Below are 17,028 nucleotides of genomic sequence, written 5' to 3' on the forward strand. Positions count from 1 at the left end.
GGAGCCATGGTCTGAGTGGACAGCTAGGAGTCAGGGTGCTGGGGACTAGCTCTGCATTGCCTCAGAATGCTGGTGATACCAGGCGCTGTCCCTCTGTGCTGGATTTGTCCCAAAGTTCAGGACTCTGCCTGGCTCCCTCTCCTCAGCCTGTTTCCCACCAGCTCTGAGACTTCTGAGTCTTCAGGGAGACGCTCACTGCCACTTTGTGTGGACTGCTTACTGCAGAGGGGGGTCATGCTGTGGGGCTGGCCCCAGGCTTCTGAGTCGGTGCCTGGACACCTCACACGTCTGATGAGCAAGTCCTGCAAGGACGATGCTGGGACCAGGCCCCTGCCATCCTTCGGGGACCTGGTCTAGAGCAGCAGGGTTAGTTCACCCCAGCCCTCCGCCCCCCGGGGTCTTGCATCTGTGGTGAGGGCTGAGCTGCCCTGCCCATGACCTCCTGCAGGAGTTGTCCCTCATGAGATGATCAGGTGTCGCAGGCTGGGTCCCCAGGGTGTTGGCTTTGATTTTAGACTGGAAAGTGTATTTTGTCCCGTGGTTCATCTCCATCCAGTCTTCCTTTACAGTGGGCTGTCTGAAGTGGACTTATTAATATTGATAATCTTGTTGATTAAATTTTAAAGCACACTGGCCGTTAGCAATTGCAGTCTGTGGAAGCACACACTTACTGTCAACACACAACAAAGAAAGACTTCATAACAGTCAGCCAGTGAGACAAAACTATTTTAATATATTGCTACATGTTACAAAACAGTCTCTGTCCAAACACAACTTACTTAATAGAATACTTTCAACAAGAGCATAACACACACAATACCCTATTGCTTAAAGGGACCTTATTGCTACAGTGTTTGCTTATTTGGTTTTCTGTCTATGCGGCAATTGGACTCCAATATCTGATAGAGATAAAATCGGGCCCATTTTTCAGATAATTCAGTGAAACGAGCTCAATCACCTTCAACTTGGGGGAAAAAAAAGGATACTGCCCTATGATATATCATCTAATAATAGAGATGGTTAGTGCCAAGTGGACACTGAACTTAAGCAATAATTGAAAGCACCACAAAACATTTGTACTTACACTTGAAGTAAGATATATAACTAAACTATGCTTTATTGTCTCAATAAAAAGCAACATTTTCCACAAAACTAACACTCATATTTAAAACGGAAAAAAAGCAAAACACTATGTAAAACACTATGTGAGTTTAAATATTATTGCAGTGTTAAAAATTCCCATTTCTTCCTTTTAAGAAAAAGGGACATTTAAATATTTTAAACATCAATGCTTTACAAATCCTGACTAAATGAGAGGGTTAATAGCAGCTAAAACAGCTGGAAAATATACTTAAAATAGCTTATATCTCAAATGCACCTCTTGTTTTGCATCATATTTTCCTTAGAGGAAAGACAAGCAGTTTCCCTCAACTAGAAATAAATCTAATCCACTTCAGAAGATTTGGGCTTCAGTGAGACCTGCCTTCAGATCAGCTGGCTGAGCCCTGGCAGCACATCAGAGCGTCTCAGGGCTTTCTCACACAGGGCCAAAGCACACTCATGCAAACGACAAATCCGTTTCATGTTCCAGCTGATTACATCATGGCAAGGGCTGCTTAGGTGCCATCAAAACCCCTGGGGAAAACGTTTCCTGATTAATTTTTTTTTCTCTTGAAAAAGTAGAAAATACAAACAACTTATCTAATTTTGGGTGGGACACACATCTTTCAGTTGAATTATATGACTTAAAAATTAAAATAGGAATATATTTTTTTAAGAAAAAAAATCACAAAACCAAACTTTTCAAAATCACCAAGCCCTGTAAAAGGCCCTGAGTTCCAGCCCCAGTGCTGCAAAAACAAAAACATACAATAAAAAAGGGAAAGACATAAAACAAAAAAGAAAAAAATTTACCAAGTCCTGAAAATTGATTATGAACAGGGAATTTCTATAAGTTTCCTAATGAAATGAGACACTAAAGTGCCCCCTAGTGAGGCCTTCTGGAATTGCAGTCTAATTAAATTGGCAAAAAATTTTTTTCTATGATTTTGCTTCCTTGAAACAATGATAGGAAATTATTTTATTCCAGGTAATGAGATACTATCTAAGTTACATAATGAAACCACATGATGTATTTATACAAGGAGAAAATGTTGATCAAGCGACATTATTTCCCATGCTTCCCTCTTAGAGCTAGAAAAGAAAGGAAGAGTTTTCTCTCCTACTGGCCTAGACTGTATCCTGTTTCCACTGACTCAAAGTTAACGGAGAAATGCTATAAGGTGCTGTGGCTTCACTTGCATAAACTGCAGGTGCACTTGGCGGGTTTTTACGGAATAGCCCACACTGTCAATTTTCAGAGCTTTGAAGACAAACATCTGGTCAAATGAAAAGTCACGTTTTCACTTGACACTCCCATGCCCTGAAAAGTAGGTGGTCACAGCAATTGAAGTACCACTCTTGTTCCATATCAGGGAACGTGGAGTCTGCTGGTTGTGCAAAGGGTCTTTGAAGAAGAATCTGTGTAGCACAGACTGCACAGGCACCAGAAGTCCCTGCGCTCAAGGAGCAGGTGAGATAGATGAGTTTCCTTCATTGTTCTTTAAAATGTCTGTGGACCATTTCTATAATTCTAAATAAAATTTCCAAGATTTCAGTGATATAAAGACAGAAAATGAAGGAGCTTTACAATAAGCAGAAGTAACTGGAGGCAGTATTTGATAATATTTCTAAGGTGAAAAGTGACGTTTCAATCAATATTCAGCAGGAAATAACTGATGATCAAATAAAAGAAAGACAAAAATGAAGACAGAAACGAAACTGGAAAAAAATAGCTTTGAAATAAAAACACAGCAGTCACGGGAAATTTTGCTGAAAATACCAAACCCATTGGAATTATGGATTGCCCCCCCCAGGTATCCTTGTAGCTTATTTCTCACAAAGGCAACTTTGAACTGGATTATTGTGCTCTTGTTCACAGTCGGCTTAGAACCTTTTAAATAACAATACAGCACTAAGCCAACTAACTGAAGTGTGGACTTTAGTTACGCAGGTGATTTATATGTTCAGTGCCCACAGGCAATTCAATGTGATGCGCAGGTTTCTGGCCACTGAGACAGACCAGAGTGCAGGTCCTGCAGACCACGGCAGCCACACGTGGGGCTGGCCTCCAGTGGGTTGGCCCTTGCTCTGCTGACAGCGTCACCAGTCCAGTTTCAGGTCAGCCTTGCTCCAGACGTACTTTCCTCCTCGATTCAGAAACATACGTTCATCAAACCCACTGAATTTTATAGCTTCTTCCACTCCAACGTCCAGGATAGACATGGAAGGATCCTTCCGGCCACTTCTGCAGTTCAGAAAGCGCATCTAGGAAATTCAAGAAACAAATCAGTCTATTTCCATAAAGTTTATGCTGTAAAACCCATTTTAAGGTATCAATGCAAAATATTTTTTTAATATTCCAATCATGTCAATAAATGATTACTGAGAACTGTGGCCAGAAACTGAGCTCTCTAAGCTTCCCCCCACCCCCACTCATGTAACTCAGGCACTGAGGAAGAGGTGAGGTCCGCTGAGAGCCTCAGGCGCAGGATGACGGCTCACTAACTACCATGGCCCCCAGCAGAGGCGACATGCTGATCTGGAGAGACTTCTCCCCAGTGTCTGAAGGGAAAGATCCCGTGAAGGCTTGGGGGCTTGGGGAGCACTGTTGTGGGAAACTGTAGGTGATGGCATTGCTAGTGAGACAAGCACACAGCCATGTCACTCTGCGTCCCAAAAGAATTCTTTCAAGAGTGGCAGAAAGAGTGGTAAGAAAGCAGACGCTGAGGCAGGCAAGCACCAGACCAGCAGAGCCACATGGGCCGGCCTCGTTCTTTGCTTTCATCCTGTCTGTCTTATTTTAATTACTTCAGCCTCTTTTCCCTAATTCTTGTGCAAGAATGAGGTCTTTAGGTTTCGTGTGACCTACACTGAGAATTTTGTAGAGGATCGATTCATATATGTTGAATCAGAAAGTTGTTAAATTGGCAAAAGCAAATTTTGGATCAAGTACATTTGATCCAATTCTGTGGAGACCAGACAGGTTGTTGCAGAACGTTGGTCAAAGCCCCCGGGGCCCATCATGGCCACTTGCATTCCCCAAATAAATGGTTTCACTTTCCTCTTTACCTTGGACTTGTTAACTGAACATTTCCACTATTACTCTTTCCCTTATGTCCCACAAAGAAAGCTCATGTTGATAATAAGTGAAATTGCTATAAAGCAACACGGATGAACTTGAAACTAATGAAATATAAAAGTTATCTTAAATATCCCTCAAAGAAAATCCAATTTAAATATTGAACCCATGGTTCTTCTTTGAGCTCATTTCTTCTGAAAAACATATCTTTGAATGGAATTATTTGTCTTTTGTTAGACATATTGACAAAAGTTATAAATCTGGACCAAAAAAATAAAAAAAGACAAAGGAAAAGAAAGTGGATTCTTTTCCACTTGTGAGAGGGTAGGTTTTCCCTTTCCTTAGGAAGATGATGAGGGAAGAGGATATGAGTGGTGCTTAGAAAGGAAAGGAAGGGCAAGGCCCCTCTGCCATTGCCAAGGTTAATCAGCAGGGAGTGAGCTGCCTATCAAAGGAGAATGCAGCCCAGGGCCTTTTCACGTGCTGGGGGTCCTTGTGAGGTCCACGGACACCAGGCCAGGCAGGAGCCACACCATATGGCAGCTAGTGGCAATCCAGGCACCTGGGCCCAAGCCAGTGCCTGCAGAGGTGCTGGGCGCATATGGCAAAGGGACCCCCAGCTGTATCATCTTAATGACCCTAACTGGCCCAAAACCTGTGACAGGCCATGAAGACGGACAAACGGGTCCTATATGATGGCATTCAGCTCAGAGCTGGACTTGCGGCTTAACTAGCTTTTCAGTGACAATTTCATAAGAGAAATACTCACGTATTCATCCAGGATAAGGTAGGAGTCTTTCATCTGCAAAGAAGAAATTGCATACAAATTTAGTCCTAAGCATATTTTTCAGTGTGTATTTTCAACTGTCTATAATAAAATGTGCATTTGGGTTTTCTAATTCTGGGTTCAGTATGTCTTATCTCATTTGAGTGGCTTTTGGTGTGACCCTCATAAGGGGAGGGAATGTGTGTGTCCCTTCAGAGGCCAACAGGTTCAGCAGGCCTGGATGATCTGCATCAAACGGAAAGGTCAAGAGAAGGAGCCACACCACTCCACATTGTTCCCTCGACTGTGGACCCTCTTTCTGATGTACCAAGCAGAGCACTCTTCAATGCTAGCCTGGGACTACAGGGTGGCTTCTCCCATTGATTCTGCCACGCTAAGCTGACTGACGGTAGTGGTGCATTGTGTGCGCAGAGGGATTCCTGAGCTAACAGCAGGTAGACAGACCTTCTGCCCTCACCAACGGGACACCTAAGGCGAATGTCCCAGCCGACTCACAAGGGGGAAAGAAAACCTGGGTGGGGAGCCTTTGGGGAGTTGAGATGCGCAGGTGGGTGAAGAGCTCTTCATACAAGGATGGAGACCGAGAACAGTGCCATCTTTCATTGCTTTCCTTATTTTCTTCGCCCTCACACTATGTAATTAAGATGGAGGGGGAAGATCCCGTAAAAGAGACCCTGCGAGAGGGTTCCCTCCACTTCCTCACTGCTCCCTGAAGCCTGCCCTGCTCTCTCTCCATTTGGGGATTTTCTCACTCGTGCTTAGTTCAATATCACCTTTAAACTCCAGCCATCCATCAAGACCTCCAGAAGCCAAAGCATAAGGAATAAATTTCTGTCCGTGGAATTCCTAACATTATGCGAGCATCCGGGGGAGAGATTTTCTGAGTGTGTATTTTGGGGTGGCAGATGGGAGAACCTGTTTTAAAAATACTTCCTCAAATAACAAATCTTATCTTTTACAAATTGGAAGATCCAAAAAGTTATAAAATCAACCAAATTATTGGAATTTGCACTACTCTGGGGGATACGTATGGATATGTTTTTTTGCATATCAGCATTGAGTTTCAGATTGATTTTGCATGTTGGTTTTCAAATTTACTAATATCATGTGATGAGACCTTATCCTGGTAACATAACACTCTTAAATATGCTTTATTCAGTAGACATTTCACTATGCTAACGTACTAATGCACCTGTTCCTGCCCTACGGCGAAGCAAAGCTACCTTCAGTTTATTTCTATTGTTCTTAATGCTGCAGCAACAAACCTTTATATAAATATTTCTTTGCATCTTCATATAAAGATTTCTTGTGTTTTGAAGTAGAATTTAAGAATCAATATATAAGAACACTTCAAAGATTATCATAATAAATTATCAGTTAATTGTCTAGGAAATCCTTAGAAATCCTAGGCATTGTCCTTCTACTAACCACATGAATCACCTCTTACTGCATCTTCGCATTTCATATTTAAATTTCCATTTTTTTGAATACTGATAATATCAGAGACTGTTAAAGTGTTCATTCACTCTTTGATTTTCCTTTGTAAATCATCTGTTTGTGCCCATTACCTGATTAACTTTCTCTGTTAGCAGGTTCTTATTGATTTAAAGAACTTTTTATATAATACTTTATTTTATATAATTTGGTGTCATTACAAAAAAATGATGGTAGCATATTTTACTTTTAATTTTTATGATGTATGTAGCTTATAATTTTAACTTTAATGTACTCAAATTTGGCGTTCATAATTGCTTAAAAATGTTCACAACTTGCATTAATAAGGCATTTCCTCCACTGTGGCAGGAAGAACAGGAATCATTTTTCTTTAGATTTTGAGAGTGTATTCATCAGTGACTGCCTCTGGTAATTCCTGAAGTCCCAGCAGAGACATGCTTTGGCCAACCCTGCTTAGTCTATGAGTGGAATTTGTCCTTTTAGGATGCATTCAATTGTGCTTACACTAGACAACTAAAGAAGTGGCAAACCATTTCTTCTACATTCTACCCAACTTCTAAAGTTTTTCCTAGAAACGGTTCAAGTGAATCATGTGATGATGTTGATAGCAAGAGAATGGCATTCAAGAGCTCCCTCCTTCTTTCACAGAAGTAGAAATGCTAAGTTTATAGCAGCATGGGTTGAGATGGCACAGTGGTGATACATGAAGTCACATCACCTCTGGGTGGCACTCTGCCTTCCCGGAGGGAGACCCTGAAGCCCATTGAAAGCCCACAGTCAGCAGGTAGCCAGGGTGGACCTGTGCTTTTCTGGCTTGGGACTCACTCCTCCCTCTCTCTGTGCTGAATCCTCTGAAACCACAATCTGTCCACATGCAAGTCCTTGGCCAGGATTCCCTACTGTGGAATCAATCTGAAGGCAAGCAGGAAAGCCCAGTGAGCTGTATACAACCTTCTGGTTGGACTCGGGCACCAAGCAGGACACTCCTTTGTGACGCTCTAAGAATTCTTCAAACTCTTCGTCGCTAATGACGAATCTTTGTGCTTCTCTCAGGGCATCGTCTCCACAGTTCTCGCCCTCAATCAGGAGGCACTGGAACACCTGAAGGGAGGAGAGCCTGTGGGGCAAGGGCCGTCATCCCGCTGGCCCCAGCCCCACCCCTGTCCAAACTCCAGCTCCCAGGCCCGGCCCTCGGAGCTCAGCAGTCCTGGGGAGACCTCACGCTGGGAAAGGAGAGTGGCCCTGGAATTCAGGAATATGATGTTAGACGCACAAACATTCTTCAAATAGAAATTCCTCAAACTGCCTAGAGTATGTTTGATCTAAGTTTATGATCCAATATTTTCAGACTATCATCAATGTTTTTTGAAGAAAACAGGGACTATTAAAAAGCATAAAAAAATAACAACTGTCATCTTCAAGAGAAAACCATTTTAAAAATATTGTTGTTTTGCTGGTTTTTAATATATCCTAAGTACTTTTAAACCAGGTTTGCTTTTCACTTAATACATAAGGACAAATTTTTGAAGTCATTAATACAGTTTTTCATTCTTCTTTTAAGTAAATAAGTGTGTACATGAATGTGTGTGCATAGGTGTTTTTGTGAGTTTGTATGTGTGACCGTGTGTCCAAGTGTGTGTGTTAGTGTGTGTGCTGACTGTGTGAGTGTGCAAGTGTGTGTGAGTTGAGTGTGCACACTGCATTACCCCACCCTGAGCAGTCCTGTCATTTGAGCAGGGAGGTCCCAGGGAAGGCAAGCAACCAGGCAAGGTGTCCCAGGTGGCACAGGGTGACAGAGCTGAAGCAGAACCCGGGGCTAACAGGCATTTGTGGAACAGGTTTCTCTACACGGAATTAATCAATAGCATCTGAATTAATTTGAGTCAGTTAGGGCTAATATCATAAAGCTCTAAAGACGGCCTCTCGGGCTGGGGACATGGCTCAGTCGGTCGCGGGCTGGCCTGGCATGCGCAAGGCCCTGGGTTCAACCCCCAGAAGAAGATGGCCTCTCGCTCTGTGTCCTCCCTCTGGCACACGGTTGCTGAGGGCTGCCGCACCCATGGCCTCGTGGGAAGAGGGCACCCCAGGAAACCAGGGAGCAAAGGGACCAAGCAGGGGCGTCAGCTTCCATCTGCCAACAGCCTTTGAAGATCAGCCTCTCAGTGAGCACAGTTTTCCGGAGGGGGGGGGGGAAGCTCCGCCCTCTGAGAGTCAGGTCTTCAAGGGCAAGAAGTGCCCTTGTAGTGGTCAAATGAGTGGAGTAAAAGTCTGGGAGATAAGAGGAGCCCAAGCAGTGGGGGAAGTCATATGAGAACAATGAGATGGCAGGAGAAGAAAGGAGGGACCAGGACAGAGGGACAGGACAGCCGGCTCCAGGAGGAGCTCTTAGCCTTGGAGGGCAGCCCCCCGGCTGCTGCCTCGGCCTCCCTCCTCCTCACAGTCCCCACTTGTCCTACCCACTGTCTTCCTTTAGCTTTCTCTCACTCCTTCTAGACTGGGGTGCATCAGCCTACTTACGTACTTCACCAAAAGTTCAAGTTCAATGTCGCTATTTACAATTTCTTAAATAGATTTTCTAAAAAAAATATACTTAAAAAAAAAGCTTATACTTGCTTTGTTTGCATACGGAAATGGATTAGGGGAAGATTAAAACTTGAATTTTTAAGTTTTAAGTTTTTAAGTAGCCAATTGCCAGTGTCTGCATGTTGCCAGGGCTCTCTGTGCTAAGCGGGCTTGCGCGTGTGAGCCTCAGGCTCTGAGGTGGGACTAGTCCCAAAGCACAAGTCTTGGGATAAAGGCCTGGTGTTGCTCCCGGTGGGGAAGCCTTGACTTCTAATGCCTTCCGATAACTCAGTGCACACTCAGTGGCATCCGGCTCTGTGGAGAGCATTGCTCCCTGTCAGTCAACTCTGGGTTTTCCAGAGACACACCCCAGCACTGAGCATGACCTTCATCCTCACGGTATCTCAGGAGAACACCATTCCTGGGTTCAGAGGGAGCGTGAAGCACAGCAAGCCGTGGCTGGGAGTCTAGGGAGCCGGGCGAGACCGAGGACCGAGCTGGATGGCCTGGAGCTCTCCGGTGAGGCTCTTTCCAGCTTAAGAGCCGAGCTCAGCCAGGAACAGCAGCAGCACTTACCTTCCAGCGAACAGGGTTCAGGGCTTTAATCTGCTCGTTCATGTCCTCGTCCACGTTGAACCGGTTGATGACCGAGTTGATCTTGAAAGCCACTCTGTAATCGTTGCACCACTTCCTCAGCTTTTGAAGATTCTCCACGTGGTTCTTCTTTCCTTGGCCACGGCCAATAAGGACGTTGACTTCCTCGTCAAAGCTGTCACAGGAAATGGCGAGAATGTCCAAGTAGTCACCTGTGGTAAAATGGTCAGCTAAATTTTTCTGTCCAAGGAAAAGGCGTTCCGGGTCACATCAATCTCTTCATGATACAACATATTTTGTTTGCACCTGGGTTCTAACTTTTTATGTGATACTTTCCTCATACCTATGAAACTCGCTGAGATGTGAACCATACTGGTACTTGTATAGAGCATTCATTAAAAAACCGCACATGTGCCTGGGTGCAGTGATGTACACCTATAATCCAAGCAACTTGGGGGGCCAAGGCAGGAGGATTACAAGTGCCAGGCCAGCCTCAGTAGCTTAGCAGGACACTTTTGCAAAATTAAAACAAGAAGGACTGGAGATATTGTGTCCCTGGGTTCAACCCCCGGTACCTCCCTACGCACAAAGTCTATACACATAATTAATGATGGATATACATATTTGATCATTCTAAAACCCTACTCCCCTACTTGCATGAGCTCCAATTAATATGCTTAAGATTTTTCATTTATTTCTTTATAGAAATCATATAATTTATGAAGCAAGCAGATAGATATTTTGGACGCTTCCACACTTAGCTATGAGAATTATACATTTGCTTTTCTTTTTCTACCACACAAATACAATTGCTTTGAATAAGAGAGAGCATGAAGCACAGCAGTTTTTTGGCCAAGTTCACCAGCTTCTTCCTGACGCATTTTGTACATTTGATTCACCATCTAAATATTCACAGCGACTCTGTGCGCTGTCAGGTACAACCACATTAGATGCTGAGCAAACCCAGATAAAGGGAGGCTGAAGTGAGGGTGTCGGGCCCCTCCCCGTCGAGCAGCTTATTGAGAGCTCAGATAGTGGGTCATTCGGAACCCAGAACACGCTGAGTGTGATTCTGGCATTGAGCTCTCCTCCACTGGGTTCCATGACAGTCTTTTCTACCCTCTCGCTCTTCTGCCCCTGCCTCTGCCTGGGCTGCTCCTGCTCTTCTGGCCTGTGAAGGGCAGGCCTTCTCTGGGCCTGGGCTTCCTCACAGGGGGTTAGACCTGCACTTCCAAGTGACTTCCCAAAGGTGGCACCTTTTTCTTAAATTTGCCTTTGCTTTATGGGAACCAAATGTTCCGTTGCTCCTTCAACAGCAATTCTCTATATTATAAACAAAAAGGGTCATTTTAGCTCCTATTTTAAGGCTCATTTTGTGTTACCCAGAAGTAACAAGCAATTAGCACACGTACGAGCCAGAAACACTCTTTAACACAACTCTAAATGTCCTACAATTTGATCTTGAGTAAATTTGTAATGGGATATCATACTGGAACAAGGCAACTCACTGAGCATGTGGTCTCTAACCATCCAAAAAAAAAAAAAAAATTGAAAACTAAACACACAAAGCCCTGTCGGTTCTATGCAGGCAGCCTCTTCTGGTTGGCTCCCAAATGGGCTTCAGCTGTGCTCTGCCACCCTTCCAACTTCTGCTGATTGCTGTGAAATCCCTCCCTCTTCTCTGGTCATGTCTCTTGGGAAGAGGGATCTATCAGAGTGGATCTCTGCTCAGTCCTTGCATTTTTCTAAGAGAATCAGAAGCTGTGATGGGGTCTTTCCTATGCCCTGCATGTGTGACTGCCACAACATTCACATGTCACCAGTGGATGGTGCAAGAGCCGGAGGCCCACAGCCTGCTGCAGCCATCTGTCAAGACTCCTCAGGACTGTTGAGCAAGATCCAGGGTCTATCTGAGTGCAGGGTTAGGTCTCATAGCGGTATGTTCCCAAGTGACCTGCCCTGTGTGAAAGTCTTGGATCCTAAGGTTCCAATGAGATTTTCTGCATAGAGAATGTCCAAACAAGTCTCTGCACTTCACTGATGGACAGAAAGGACAGCCTCTGTGAGGTCAGATGGGGGTGGACTCAGAACAGTATGTTGGGTGTCTCTGGACTCAACGACACTCACTTTTACACTACCCTTTTACTCTATACCTTTGGTCTCATAAGCCCTGGCTTATGAGTCCTTCCAGAAGATGGACAGACTTGGAGAGGTGGGGACCTGTGGCATAGCCCCCTCGTCCACTCAGCACACAGGCCCATCCCTGGACCTTTAGATCAGAGGTGGACAATTGGAGGGGCCTGAGAGGGATACAGATACATTTTGTTGGTTCCTTGAGCATCTAAAAATATTTCAAATTATTAACTGGCAGATGGAACACAGAGTGCAGATTTTGATTTATGTTTAATAATATAAGCATCTGGCAAGATTTCATATGGTGCAAAAAAAGTCAATTAAAGTTTATAATTGGAGGTCCTTGGCCTCTAAGAAGAGAGCCAGTGCTGCCCAGTCCCCAGTCCTCACCCCTTCCTACTGCGACCTTGCAGGAGATGCTGGGTTCTCCTGTAAACTTCCAAGTGCCTGAGTTTCCATCCCCTTTCCCAGACCCACACCCCAGGATTTGTCGCTGCGAGGCAGGAGTCCTTCTGCCCCTGCAACACTCTCCACAGGGATGGGCAGGTCCAGCCATCCTGGAGGGACAGAGCTGCCCAGGCACACACCAAGAGAAACCCTGTCAACTGGTCTCCAGTCACTGCCTCCTGGACACCTTCCCTGTCTCTCTGGGTCTGTCTGGCTCCCACAGCGCCCTTGCCTTTGTTCCTCCAAACCCACTTCCCCCTGGTGTCACTGCTTTCAGACATTGCCTCGACTCCTCCTTGACTTCCCTCCGCTGAAACTCTGAATCCTCTCAGATGGACCGCACCCGCCCTCACAGCCTTCTCCCCGCATCTTGGGATGGAAATTCAACTGGATATTTCTGGCCAGTACTCCAACAGATGGAAAATGCCAGTTTCCTTCGAATGATTTTAAAGCTCAAATGGCTCAGGAGAGAGAGGGGGGGCGGGGGAGAGGAGAGAGACTGTAAGAATTGTCTCCAAAAATCCCAGTGCTGCCTCAGTGCCAGGCAGTGCTCCATGAACATTATCCATGGGCAAGACTTAATGACAGCCTTCTCTGCCATGTTAGGACCTGGTGATTCTTCATCCTGGCTATGCAGAGGAAGTTCTGACAGCACCAGAAATCAGCCAGTCCACACACGGTGTCTGATGTCATTAGTTCTGGGTGCAGTCCAGTTCCAGCAGAGAGAGTTTACCGCACAGCTGTGTGCTAATTTTCCTCAGTGAGTGGCTAAGTGTGGGTCATAGGTCTGGATACTTGCTAAGTTTGGAAGGTACAGAAGAGTCAGGCTTCCTAACACGCTTAGTTCTCTGACTGGCCACCCTTGTTTACTGAGAGCCCTGCAGAACCAAGACGCCCATCACACCCAGCTGGAAGGGAGATGAGAATAAGCAAGATTTGTTTTTCTTTCCTTCCACTTCCCCTGAAGGCCTGGCCTGAGGCCCAGGATGGGAGGAAACACAGGAACCAACGATATCAGCAGAGATGCCCGAAGTGGCCTCCAGGAGCGCTTACCGTAGTCCCTGAACCACTTCTCCCGGATCAGGCTGCCGTTGCTCACGATGCTCACACTGGGCAGGAGGAGCTCCTGCTTGCAGAATTTTACCAGCTGGCCCAGGTACTCGCCCCGGTCCTGAAGAAAGGGCTCTCCACCAGAGAAGTTTATCTTCTCCATCCCTGCCAAAGGCAGAATGTGAGGTGTCCCACTTCACCAAATCCCACTTTAATTTTTGTTTTATTTTGTGTCTTGTGCTGCTGAGCATCTAACCCAGGGCCTCGTGCAGTGTGGGGAGCACCTGAATACTGAGCTACACCCCCAACCCCATCCACTTTTGTTTTAGTGCAAAGGTCATATTTTCTCCATGTTAAAAAAAAAAAAAAGAAATGAAAATTTCTCATTATCCTCTCCTTTCCTAATTTGTGTTCCTAACACCAACCCCACCTCATCAGAATAACCATGTATTTAATTCAGGGTATAATCAGGGGGAAGAAAATCACTTGAAGATTTTGTTTTTGCTTTGTTTTTCCCTCCTTTAAGCAGATGCCCTTGGATGTTGGGAGTTCTTTACATAGAGGAGCTGACTTGGTTAGAAGCCAACGGGTGCAACGGCGCAACCTGGAGTCTGCAAAGCAGAAACCACCTCCTGAGACATGGGTAGAGCAGGCTGGGAAACAGCTCAACATGCCCCTGACATCCAGGCTCAGAAACTGGTTGTAGTAAGACCTATGAGAGGGCTAGCTGAGGAGGGAAGGTAAAATATTATATTTTAGTAAGATGTCTACTTCCAGGGAGAGCAGAGTCAATGAGATGAATGACAAGAATCCTGCTGAGGAATGACAAGAACTTGAGCTAGGTCACTCTGAGAAGGACAAGGTGATGGGTCTTTACTTGCAAGATCAGCTGCAGATAACCAGCCGACGAGGTGGAGCAAAGCAGGTCAGGGCCTGTCAAGTGCCGGTCATATGATCTCGTCCCCATAAAGCACAGAATCAGCAGCACCAACCAGGGACACCCCCTGTGGGGAGCGTGCTGGCCGTGGCCATTCTGCACCTAGGGTTCTGCTTTGCGAATCCACCTGCTGTGCACTTAGGCTGTGTGTGACTTGGGGCTTGTCTGCAAACATTCCATTAGAATGTTCAAAAGAAGACTTTGCAAAGTAGCCAGCGCAGGGGGCGTTCTAGGAAGGACAGGAGGGAGAAGAGCAGGCTTGGAGTGGGAGACGTGGCGCTCGGACTCCACTGCTGAGGCTGCTCTGAGGTGCTGGAACCATATAAAGGTGTGGATGTCCAGTAAGCAGCGCTCAAGAGCAAGGCCTCCGACATGTGCTGGAAATAATTGTTATAAGTTTCCTATTAAGAGCCCATACACGATCCCAGATAGAAGGCTCAGATGTTGCTGTTCTAACATCCCATATTTCGTGTTTGTTTTCAACTTTCCTCATTAAATGTTTCTGGAAAAAAATGAATTCCTTAGTGCCTTGGACAAACTCTGAAAGTAGCATCACCCTCCCGACCTCCGTCTAAATGCTGGGGGAAAGGGGCCTGCCGTTGGCACAGACCTCGGCTGACAGGAGGGGTGGGTGTGCCCACCAACCACCTGGCCAGGACACCTCGGGGCTCAGGAAGACCAGGCATCTGCCCGCATTCCCGGCCCTTGCACCTGGGACGGCGTGTCTGTGGTGGCTGGGAGCCCTCTCGCCAGGGTGGCTGCCCCCGGCCGGATTGGCCCCCTGGGGTGGATGGAGCATTTTGACTTCTTTCTGGGCCTGGGACTCACCGGCTTCCTTGAGCAGGAACAGCCCCCTCTTGGCCTCCTCCAGGGGCAGCACGAAGGACGTCTTGGCCGTGTGGAAGCAGAAGCCACATCTGTAGTTGCACTGGCGCGTGAAGTGGTAGTTGACGCTCGTGGGGGTGATGGGCAGGTCGCCGTCCGCCTCCTCCTCCTGTCTCCCCTCAGCTCTCTCTCTGACCCGCTGCTGTCCCTTCCCTGTACCTGGCCACCAGAAGGCTGCCCTCAGCCAGTACAGCAGTGGGGCCAGGCCCCTCCAGAGCGAGTGGAGCAGGGGCTGCCTGAAGGCGCCGAGCAGGCGCGCAGCCAGAGCGGAGGGCAGCAGCATCCTCATGGTGGCCACGGAGTGTGGGAGGCCACGGCTCAGTTATATGAAGGTGGAAAGGGCCCGCCTCTGAGCATCCTGTCACAGCAGAGGGACACGCCCCCTCTGACTAACTCCCAGCTGAGTTAGTTTCGATTTTCCTCTTCATGAAAAGGAAAGTTGGAACCGGGCCAAGACCCAGGCTCCGGTCAGCAGGCTGCCTTCCTACCTCGCCCTGTGCTCAGCACCTGAGCAGGTGCTTCAGAGACGTGGTGCCCATCAGTCGTGTCTCTATGCCTCCAAGACACACAGCTACCTCTGTATGCTGGGCTGCTCCCACTCAGGCCGAGCAGCCTTAACCTAAAGGGAGGGGACTGGAAATGCTCCAGATTGGGGACTTGTTTGAATTGGGGAGTATTTGCATATACCTAGTGAGATATTTTGAGGATGGGACCCAAGTCTCCTTATGAAATTCATCCATGTTTCTATGCACCTTGCACACATCCCCAGAGGGGGGCTTACACAACATTTAAATAGCTTTGTGCTAGAAATACATCTTCAGGAGGCAAACTCTCCACCGTGGTGTCTTGTCAGTGCAGGGTTTCCAGTTAAGTGCATTTTGGATTTGGATTTTCAGATGCTTAGACAGTATAACTGTGTGACGATGACAGCCTTCAGAGGCAGGTGCTCAGGGTGAGTATGTCATGATAGTCAAAGAGAACTACCTTAAGACCCCCTGCTGGGCATTTCTCCAAAGGAACGGAAATTAGGGCATAGAAGAGACATCTTCACATCCATGCTCACTGTAGCATTGTCTGTGACAGCCAAGATCTGGAGGCAAATGAAGGGTCCATCTGCAGATGGATGGGTGGGGACACGGAGTACCCCCACACAATGGAATCCTACGACTCTGCCTTCAAAAAGAAGAAAAATCTGTCAAGTCTAACTGCATGGATGAACCTGGAGGACATGGCGCTAAGTGAAATAAGCCAGCAAAGACAGACACATGCTGCATGAGCTCTCTGATGTGGGGAATGTAAGTATTTACGCTCCCAGAAGCAGACAGTAGAAGGGTGGTTCTCAGGGACAGAGGAATAGAGGCAATGAGAAGATGAAGGTCAGAGTTAGAGAGGAGGAGGGAGTTCCAGAGATCCAGTGCACAACACGAGGACCCAGCTCATGGCCATGTGTCATTACTGTTGAAAGCACATAATGGAAAGACCACTTGATCAGGGGAGGATGGCTCTGCAGGGACTTCAGTCACCCAACCTACTTGTTGTGACAGGGTTAACATGTAGACTTGTGTTCCTGAACTTTTAAACTATTTCTAATAGACATTCCCAGCTAGGAAAATAGGATGTTTTTCTAACCTGCTTCCTAATTGGGGAAAATCACAGTGGCTTGTAATTTCTTTGTTTTTATAGTTTTCTCAGGAAGAATTGTGATCACCCTTCTTCTTTATGGTCAGGGTGGTGTTGATCATGTGTCTTCAAGTGTTCCTCAGCTGAGCAAAGTTGGAACAGGCCAGTGGCTGGGCTTCAGGAGCCAGCTGTGTGACACCGTCATCTGATCGACCACACAATCACACACACTGCACACACGTCGACACCTCTCTGCCAAGGTGTAGATGCTACTTAATGCTCCTCCGTTGGAATACCCCTGAGAACTGGATGTGCTCTGTTAGGGTTAGCTATTGTTTGTCTGAATGGAAATAGAAACAGCTCATTTTCCTGAACAGA

The 17,028-nt window shown here is 46.4% G+C and overlaps 1 protein-coding gene across 1 annotated transcript; it reads right to left on the reverse strand.

Moving 5' to 3' along the window:
• Nucleotides 1-713: 713 nt before the first annotated feature.
• On the reverse strand, nt 714-16,170 carry Rsad2 (radical S-adenosyl methionine domain containing 2). Its single transcript, XM_015480012.2, has 6 exons — nt 14,974-16,170; nt 13,212-13,373; nt 9,561-9,790; nt 7,374-7,523; nt 4,950-4,982; nt 714-3,366 (listed from the first exon to the last, which is right to left on the reverse strand). Exons 1-6 carry the CDS (start codon nt 15,317-15,319, stop codon nt 3,202-3,204), a joined length of 1,086 nt encoding a protein of 361 aa, XP_015335498.1. The 5' UTR covers nt 15,320-16,170; the 3' UTR covers nt 714-3,201.
• Nucleotides 16,171-17,028: the final 858 nt, after the last annotated feature.

The sequence above is a fragment of the Marmota marmota genome, unplaced genomic scaffold, assembly GCF_001458135.2.
Source record: "Marmota marmota marmota unplaced genomic scaffold, marMar, whole genome shotgun sequence".
NCBI lineage: Eukaryota > Metazoa > Chordata > Mammalia > Rodentia > Sciuridae > Marmota > Marmota marmota.

What these genes read in the sequence shown, in the direction of transcription:
- Rsad2 (XM_015480012.2), bottom strand. Translation starts at nt 15,319, where the DNA reads ATGAGGATGCTGCTGCCCTCCGCTCTGGCTGCGCGCCTGCTCGGCGCC. An exon ending in GTTCCTGCTCAAGGAAGCCG is followed by an intron (nt 13,374 to 14,973) that starts GTGAGTCCCAGG and finishes TGCCTTTGGCAG; the next exon opens with GGATGGAGAAGATAAACTTC. An exon ending in TGCCCGAGTCCAACCAGAAG is followed by an intron (nt 4,983 to 7,373) that starts GTTGTATACAGC and finishes TCTTCTTTGCAG; the next exon opens with ATGAAAGACTCCTACCTTAT.